This window comes from Natrix helvetica, assembly GCF_964273705.1.
Source record: "Natrix helvetica genome assembly, chromosome: 13".
NCBI classification, from domain to species: domain Eukaryota; kingdom Metazoa; phylum Chordata; class Lepidosauria; order Squamata; family Natricidae; genus Natrix; species Natrix helvetica.
In genome coordinates, this window is record NC_138557.1 from 7,053,969 (window position 1) to 7,063,327 (window position 9,359).

At 43.7% G+C, this 9,359-nt stretch overlaps 1 protein-coding gene across 2 annotated transcripts in view; it reads right to left on the reverse strand.

Annotated features, from left to right (window-relative positions):
- Nucleotides 1-4: 4 nt before the first annotated feature.
- Nucleotides 5-9,359, reverse strand: part of LOC309398653 (bMERB domain-containing protein 1-like) — a 19,629-nt gene continuing 10,274 nt past the window's right edge. The window contains exons 2-6 of one of the 2 annotated variants that reach the window (XM_081965747.1): nt 5,114-5,237; nt 4,242-4,315; nt 3,920-4,034; nt 2,632-2,714; nt 5-838 (exon numbers count right to left, since the gene is read on the reverse strand). In XM_081965747.1, the coding sequence (XP_081821873.1) occupies nt 705-838; nt 2,632-2,714; nt 3,920-4,034; nt 4,242-4,315; nt 5,114-5,237 (530 nt within the window). In that variant the 3' untranslated portion in view covers nt 5-704. Of the gene's footprint in view, nt 901-2,631; nt 2,715-3,919; nt 4,035-4,241; nt 4,316-5,113; nt 5,238-9,359 lie in introns of both variants that reach the window. The other variant, XM_081965748.1, reaches the window with a different exon arrangement.

Sequence of the window (9,359 nt, forward strand, 5' to 3'; positions counted from 1 at the left end):
GCTATTAGCTATTCTATTTAGCGTTTTTATTAACACACATGTCATTGCGAAAAGGACCCAACCCAGCTGTTGCCTCCGTTCGCCCACCGATCAAATACCGCCTGTTAAAAGGAAGAAGGTGTGAGATGCATCCGGTGCTTGACAGACCATTAAAACGGCTATGTGTTATTTCTACTTCAGAGCTGGCATTAAACTAAGAATCGATCCTACTCCTACGCGGGATTTACCTATCGGCTGGATTCAAGACTACAGTTCACCACGCCGGATCGGATACATTCAACACAGCATGCTAAGCATAGCATTCACCTTGGCTGGTCTTCCTACCTTTTATGGAGATGACTTACTCTCCTGGGTGGGCGCAGCTCTAGACCTAACAGATGGCCCCCGATGTTACCTGCAAACCATAAGCCATCCCACCCACCCCATCTATTGCCTACACCTCACAGTTCTTCTCCGTGTTCTGCTTATAGTTAAATGTCTACTCCTCGTCTTAACCTAGGGCATGCTGGCAGAGGTCCATGCAACACCAAGGAGTCACCAAGAATAGCACACAAGTTACTGTAAGAAATACAACGGGAGATTCAACGATCAAGAATTATCTGGGTGCTTGATGTCCTCATTCCTTCGCCCACCAGTTGTTGCTGTTTTTCGGCCAACGGGGAAGTGGGTGGGGCAGAAGGCGTGGCCCGAGAGAAATGCTGGAGCTACATGATGGCGCATTGGGTCATCCCACAGCAATCCTTGATGAGAGCGGCGCTGGTTTTGGCAATGGTGGGCTTGTTGGGAGGAAGGGGTGGTGGTGGTGGAGGAGGCTCAGCTTTCTTCTCTGTAGGTACCCCTGCCAAGGTCAGAAACGGACAGCGTCATTCATTGCCGGATTCGGGTTTCTGAACCCTAATGCTAACCCAAGAAAAACATCATAGATCAGTGGGTGAATCCAGCTGTTGTCAGGCATAAATAATGACTTAACAGATGGTACCAATGCCACTAGCAACAGCACCTAGACTTATATAGTACCCCATACAGGTTTACCGCACTCTCTAGGTGGTTTACAATGTGTGTGTGTGTGTGTGTGTGTGTGTGTGTGTGTGTGTACACACACTATATAGTGTGTGTAGGTAGGTAGGTAGGTAGGTAGGTAGGTAGGTAGGTAGGTAGGTAGGTAGATAGATAGATAGATAGATAGATAGATAGATAGATAGATAGATAGATAGATAGATAGATGATAGATAGAGATAGATGATAGATAGAGATAGATGATAGAGAGATAGATGATAGATGATAGATAGAGAGATAGAGAGAGAGAGAGAGATGATAGATAGATAGATGATAGATAGATAGATGATAGATAGATAGATAGATAGATAGATAGATAGATAGATAGATAGATAGATAGATAGATAGATAGAGATGTAGGTAAGTGGGTGGGTGGAGGGAGGGAGGGAGGGAGAGTCCTAAGAGAGAAACATCTGCTACTACCTGGGATTGAACTCTCAACCTTCAGAGTGGGAGGTGAGCTCTTCACCTCTAGGCCATCACACCACTCTTAAGTCACACAAATAAAATAAGCCAACACAGTTGGATCGTTTAGATAGTGATCTTAAGGACCTTAGTATTCAACGCATAAGCTCTACATTGAGAGAAGCAGTAGGTGTCATCACAGAGATGTAAGCAAATGTCACAGATCTGGATCAGCAGCAGCTCTTAAGGGATGAGATTGAAATCACTTGAATTATAGGATCCCATAATATGCTAAGTCATTGATTGCTTCAAAGAGCTGTGGATACAGTTCTACAGAGGAATCACTGAGTCTGCCATCTGTACTTCTATAACTGTCTGATTGGGCTCTGCAACCCAACAAGACAGACACAGACTTCAGAGGATAATTAGAACTGCAGAAAAAAAAAATGGCTACCAACCTGCCTTCCATTGAGGACCTGTACATTGCATGAGTCAAAAAGGGGGCTGTGAAAATATCTACAGACCCCTCTCATCCTGGACATAAATTGTTTCAACTCCTACACTCAAAACTACACTGTAGGGCACTGCACACCAAGACAACTAGACACAAGGAGAGTTTTTCCTCGAACGCCATCACTCTGCTAAACAAATAATTCCCTCAACGCTGTCAAACTATTCACTAAGGCTACATTATTATTACTATTAGTCTTCTCATCGTTCCTATCACCCATCTCCTCCCACTTATGAATATAGGACTGTAAGTTTGTTGCGTGTATCCTCATGATTTACATTGATTGTTTCCTAATATGATTTGATTGCTTATTTGTCCCTTATGACTATCATTAAGTGTTGTAGCTTATGATTCATGATGAATGTATCTTGTCTTTTTATGTACACTGAGAGCATCTGCACCAAAGACAAATTCCTTGTGTGTCCAATCACACTTGGCCAATTAATAATTCTATTCCATTTCATTCCATTCCATTCTATGGCTTATGGAAATAAATACAATTGGCCACAAACCAGAGTTTATACTGTAAGCCTTATTGCTTGGTACTCCACAATGTAAAAAGTCATAAGCAAAAAAAACCACATTTTGGTTTTTATTTTTTTTCTATATGAAAGAAATCTTTCTTTTGAATAATTTGGGGAAAAGGTGTGCAAACGTACTGGTTGGAGACTGTACAACATTGTCCAAAGGTTTCAACTTAAGCCGTAGGAAATCGGCGATCTCCTTGTCTTCTTCCTTCTCTCTGTTTCAAAGCAAAATAACATACTATTAGAAGTTAGATTTTGTCCTGCTTTATTTTTATTTTTTTAAAATTGAATTGCACAACCCATGAACCTGTGAGAAAGGAAAATTCTAGCCAATGTGAAGAAAATTCAATTTCAATTTTTATCAATTTAATGGCAGAAAGGGAAGAGGAACTAAAGAGCCTTTTGATGCAGGTGAAGAAGGAGAGTGCAAAAGTTGGCTTGAGATGCAACATTGAGAAAACTAAGATCATGACATCCAGCTCTCTCAATTGCTGGCAAATAGATAGGGAAGAAATGGAGGTGGTGACAGATTTTATTTTCCTGGGCTCCAAGATCACCGCAGATGGGGACTGCAGCCAAGAAATTAAAAGAGGCTTGCTCCTGGGGAGGAAAGCTGTGGGAAATGTAGACAGCATCCTAAAAAGCAGAGACATCACCCTGCCAAGAAAAGTGTGTCTAGTCCAGGCTCTGATTTTCCCAGTTGCAATGTGTGGCTGTGAAAGTTGGACCATAAGAAAGGCTGAGCACCAAAGAATGGAGGCCTTTGAACTTTGGTGCTGGAGAAGACTCCTGCGAGTCCCTTGGACTGCAAGGCCATCCAACCAGTCAGTCCTAGAGGAGATCAACCCTGACTGCTCTTTAGAAGGCCAGATCCTGAAGAAGAAACTCAACTAATGAGAAGGAAAGACTCCCTGGAGAAGAGCCTCATGCTGGGAAAGATGGAGGGCAAAAGAAGAAGGGGACGGCAGAGAAGGAGGTGGCTGGATGGAGTCACAGAACCAGTCGGTGTGAGCTTCAATGGACTCCAGAGGATGGAGGAATGTTGTCCATGAGGTTGTGATGGGTTGGACACGACTTCGCAACTAACAACATCTTTTCTTGATATAATTTTCTTGATGTTGGCTAGAATTTTCCAATTCCTTTTCCGCAAGTTCATGGGTTGTGCAATTCAATTTAGTAATATATCCCATGTGTATGGAGTCAAGTTAGGAAAAGCTGCGACAACCATCTAAATGGCCTTGAGAAAAATGTTTAATTAGGTTTGGACCAGTTTAGTCCTTGGCTTGACTGGAGTAGGATGCTTTGTAACAAGTCCCAGAAGAAAGCAATATTGTTCATCCAGGAAAACTACATGAATAAGACCATGAAGCCATCAAGAGTTGAGGTCATCTTGAAGGTTCTTCATTGGAAGTTCTCTTACCTTAATCGCTCCACTTCTGCATCATCAACAAGAAAGTCCCTTTTCTGCACTAATTTGTGGATCTTCTGGATCAACTCGTCCTCTCTTTGATCCTGCAGCTTTGTGTTGTCTTTCTCTGTGCAAGAGAGAGAGAGAGAGAGACATTAACCCTCTGGAGCGCTGCCTTATCTGCCCCTGTGCAATTGGCAAACCACACACAGGTGCAGTTAAGTTAAAATACTCTCTATGGTGCAGCGGTAGAATGTCACCAGCAGGATGGGTTTTAGGATGGTTTCCATTTGTTCCTGCAACACATCAGAGTCATATCCCAAATGTAAATTACCTGAGATGGCGACTAAATTCTGCAGCTCTTTCTTAAGAGTCATGATGTCTTTGCACAACTGGATGTCGTCCATCCTAAGAAATGGGAGAAGAAGAGGCTGTTTTAGGTAGCATCCTAGAATTGAGATCATCCAATCCGGTGCTAGGATCAGTGCAGATTTAAGTATCCTAGGCCAGACTGCTAACTGCCCAGTTTGCCCTTTTCTTCAAGATGTGAAGAAAATTCCTTCAAAATCCCTTGTGTCCAATCACACTTGGCCAATAAACCTCTTCTGTTCTATTCTATTCTATTCCGTTCCAACCAATCCATTCTATTCTATTCCATTCTATTCCATTCTATTCCATTCTATTCCATTATATTCCATCCATTCCATCCCATCCATCCATTCTATTCTATTCTATTCCATCCAATCCATTCTATTCTATTCTATCCCATCCCATCCCATCCATTCCATCCCATCCCATCCCATCCCATCCCATCCATTCTATCCCATCCCATCCCATCCCATCCATCCATCCATCCATCCATCCATCCATCCATCCATTCTATTCTATTCTATTCTATTCTATTCTACTTTATTCTACTCTACTCTACTCTACTCTATTCTGATCATTCCTAGACTTTCTGCTATGCCTGTTTTTGCCTACAGATGCAAAATAATGCTCTACATTAAATCAGCTTTAGGTTGAACGTTTTAAAAAAAGTTCCTCGGATTAAAAGCAGTTCACACAACAACTAAAAACCCAGAGAAAACCAGGTAGGAGCTGGTCAGATTTTTGCTTTCCCAAGGGAGTTCAACAGTCTTTTCCAACTCTAGCATTCCATGTCCTGATTTGAATCCTGATTTCCCAGAAAAGCTACTCTTAACTTACATAAATCTCAGCTCCGATTCTCTTCTGACCAAGACTTCCCGAAGTCTTTGAATCTTTGCCATTTCCATCTCTATCTCCTCCGGCATCATGGTGTTTTCGGCCATTGAAATGATGTCAAGTTGATCTTTACAGAGGTAAGGCAGAGAGAAAGGAGAGAATTTGTGAATGAAGGCAAATATACGTATCCCAGGATAATATTGCAGGTGTGAAGGTTCCAAAGGTGCCCTAAGTAAATTTCGAGCCTCAAGACAAAGTTCAAAAGAAATCCAGTCATTTATTAGGAGCAACATTTTGGGATTTTCTTCTGCTGTAGAGCCCATTCTGATTTCTGCTTAATGGCGTTTGAACTTTACCCCTGTTTCTCTCTCCCCCCCCATGTCTGTGTCATAAATCACATTCACCAATGAAGTGCTGCGGCAGGCTATGAACTTGCCTCACCTCACACACCAGCTGCAGAAATATGAGATCTGACTCTGGCTAAAGGTATGAATGGAATTCTCCTCCCTTTTCTGTGTCAGCTTGATAATAGTCATGGAAACGTTTTACAAGCTGACATCAGGATAATACCGCAAGATTAAAGTTCTGACCTAGGCTTCCCAAAAGCACGAAGCTGACTCCTCGTCCCAATAAAACCCTTTTATTAAGTTTAAAGGGAATTCCTCTCCAGCAAAGTCCCGTCCAACAGTCTTTCAAGAGATTTCACAACTACAGACCTTCATCAGACTTGGAGAGATGCCAGGCTGATATCTTCCAAACTCCACGCTGTAGCAGCAATTACTTATCAAGAAGTCAGGAACGGATCTTCATCCGAATGAATTGAATTAATTGTCTCCTGCAAACTCCTCTCCCCTTTCGCTCCTCTTTTATTTCCTATGGGAGGGGCCATTCACCATCCATCTGTGACTTTACTCCCAAGTCGACCCTGATTTCTGACTTGTTCCTTTCGTCTGGCAACTCTGTGCATGCGCACACTGGGAACAGGCTCCCGCTGTTCTTCTGCCTCACTGATGTCTGACCCTGAAGGCAGCTGATAACTGGCATACGGCTCTGGCCCCCTCTCTGCCTCCGACACAGAGCCCTCATCAGAGCCTTCCCCAGACTCCAGGACTGGTTTAGATTTGCTTTACATCACAACCTAAGACACAATGCTGACTTTCGCTTTGTGTTTTATATAGGGTATTAATCACAGCCCAAAGCTAATTAGTTTAATGCACTTATTTCTGAGAATGTTTAGACATACTGCCAAAGCATACGCATTCTTGGCAGTGTAGAGAGTTCATAAATAAAAACATAAATCAGTTTTGGAGAAACATTTGAAGAAATGATGCTGTCCACAATGTAGAAATGGAAAAGACCAAAGATAAAATCTATCTGTTGTGGCCTGTCAGCCACTGCCCCCCACCCCCCAGCAGCTGAATCAGAGGAGGAGGAGGAGGAGGAGGAGACGTGGGAGTCTGGGTCAGCATCAAGGCAACCTGAGAACTACGAGTGGGAAGAGGGAATGGAGCTGGCAGAGAGAGAGAGAGAGAGAGAGAGAGAGAGAGAGAGAGAGGGAGGGAGGGAGGGAGGGAGAGAAAGAGAGAGAGAGAGAAGGAGCCTGGGCCATCCGTCAGTCCTCAGATGGAGAGTCAACAGCCCCCCTGTCTGGAGGTGGCTGATGAGGAAGAGGAGGAATAGCTGGGTCCAGTGCATGATGTGCGGATATACAGAAGGCAGAGGAGAGGAGAGCAGTGGAAATCTATGGGCCGGTCCTTGGGACGGAAGATCCACTGCTGCTAGCAAAGCCCCACCTGAGCTCTGGAGATAAAAGGCAGAGGGTGGAGATGAATAGATGTGGCAGTCCACTATTCATCTCCTTGCCGAACGGACCTGTTAGCCTGCGTTGAGACAGAAACTTTTTGCTGGAGCTGCCGGCTCTCCTAATAAAGGAATCTTTTGCGTTCACTTCAGAGGGTTTGTCATGTTTGGGGAGCTGGGTCAAAACACTATCCTTGAGTTTAAAAATATCATAAAATCACTTCACCCGACTCCCTTAACAACTGCCTTGCTTAGCAACGGGAAATCCTCCTCCCAGTTGTGGTCAAGGACCACCTAGAAAACATAAACCAGGTTTCCAAAGGATGTTGAACATTTGAGTCAATCTGTCTTTGCACTGTGAAGTTTCCTAACGATGCCATAACTGATTCATAATGATCGAGCCAATGTTTTAATACAAAAACGAGTGATTTATTAACAGCTTCATTAGGCATTATTCATCAGGCAAGATTTATTCGCAGCCATTCCTTTGCTTTGTTTATCTGCTTCGGAACTTTGTCCCCGTTCCTTTCCTCCCCTCAGTCTGTGTCATAAATCAGGTTACCCAATAGGTTACCCATCTCAAACCAGCTACTGTAATCTGAGATCCGACTCCGCCAACGGTATGCGTAGAATGTCAACATGGAGAGTTGACATCCAGTTGCATTGGATAATTTGATCTTGCAATCTCCAGCTGTCGCTGGGCAAGGCCTCCCCCACTCTCTGCTGTGATATATTTTATGGCCTGGCTCAGGAATGTGAAATGTTAAGCTGGCAGCTGTTGAAGGGAAGCAATAAAGCAGCTTGCTGTTTGCTCGCTTCTCTACCTGTCATAGGACTTTTATCACCGACTACTTAAGATGATGGGATTTGGGTTCATGTGTATTTAATATATCCCGGCAACCTTATCCCGCAGATCGGAATGGTCCTAACTGATGCAACAGCATGTGTTTGCAATTATTCCACCACATAATGCCTTATCTATTTTTCATTGATCTTTCCTTCTCGGCCTTTCCTTGGGAATGTTCTGACCTAGGATTCCCAAAAGCACGAAGCTGACTCCTCGTCCCAATAAAACCCCTTTTATTTAGTTTCAAAGGAATTCCTCTCCAGCAAAGACCCAGCCAACAGTCTTTCAAGAGATTTCACAACTACAGACCTTGATCAGGCTTGGGGAGATGCCGGGCCGATATCTTCCAAACTCCAAGCTGTAGCAGCAATTACTTGGCAAGAAGTCAGGAACAGATCTTCACCCGAATGAATTGAACTAATTGTCTCCTGCAAACTCCACTCCCCTTTCGCTCCTCTTTTATTCCTATGGGAGGGCCATTCACCGTGCACCTGTGGCTTTACTCCTGAGTCGGCCCTTGTTCCTTAACTGTTCCCTTCTCTTGGCAGCTCTGTGCATGCACACATCAGGAACAGGCTCCAACTGTTCTTCTGCCCCACTGATGTCCGATTCTGAAGGCAGCTGGTAATTGTCAGAAGGCCCTCCTTGCCTCCAATGCAGAGCTCTCGTCAGAGCCTTCCCCAGGCTCCAGGACTGACCCATGTTCCTCCCCAACCTCCTCACTGATGGGCCACAACAGGGAAATTATTATCGCTCCTTTCATCTTGATGGGTATCTCATAAACCGAAAATCTACCATCACCGGACTGTGAAAACATGTGCAACCACTAGAAATCAACGAACAATTAGAATTTGTTGTTGCCACTTGTAATTTTGCAGCAGCAAACTTCCTGCTAATAACCGATTTATCTTCAGAAAGAAGAGAATTTATCCTTAGAACCAAGAGTCTGTCAGATGAAGACCAAAAGAGACAAGGAGATTTTCCCCTGCCAGATCTATCTTCAAAAGATGTTTTGGAAGGATTCTTAGGAACAAAGAATGTGAATATATGATGGTGAACCATCCTTAAATCTATCAGCTATTGTATATAAACAGGGACCAAACTCCACACTCACTAACACTGATGATATTAGCTAGTTGGGTAATGAAATGTCAGCAAGCAAACAACCAAGCTCGGAGAATACCAAGGACCCCATAGTCCCCCCTCCTCCTCTTCCTCCTCCTCCTCCTCCTCTGTGCAAACCCCACCCTTTTTAGCACTGGAAAAAAAGTAACAACTGTCTTGCTTAGCAGTGGAAAATTTGGGCTCAACTGTCGTAAGTCCAGGACTACCTGTAATAGGGCTGGAAGGGACCTTGGAGGTCTTCTAGTCCAAATCTTTGCCCATGGCAGGAGATCAATACAATTTCAGACAAATGGCTATCCGTTTTTTTATTATTATTAGCACTGATGCTGTGACCTAGTTTGGTAATGAAACGTTGGCCAGAAAACAATCAAGCTCAGAGATCCTCCTCCTCCTCCTCTTTGCAATCCCCACCCCCTTCTAGCACTGATGATGTTACCTATTTGGGTAATGAAATATCTGCTAGAAAACAACCAAGCT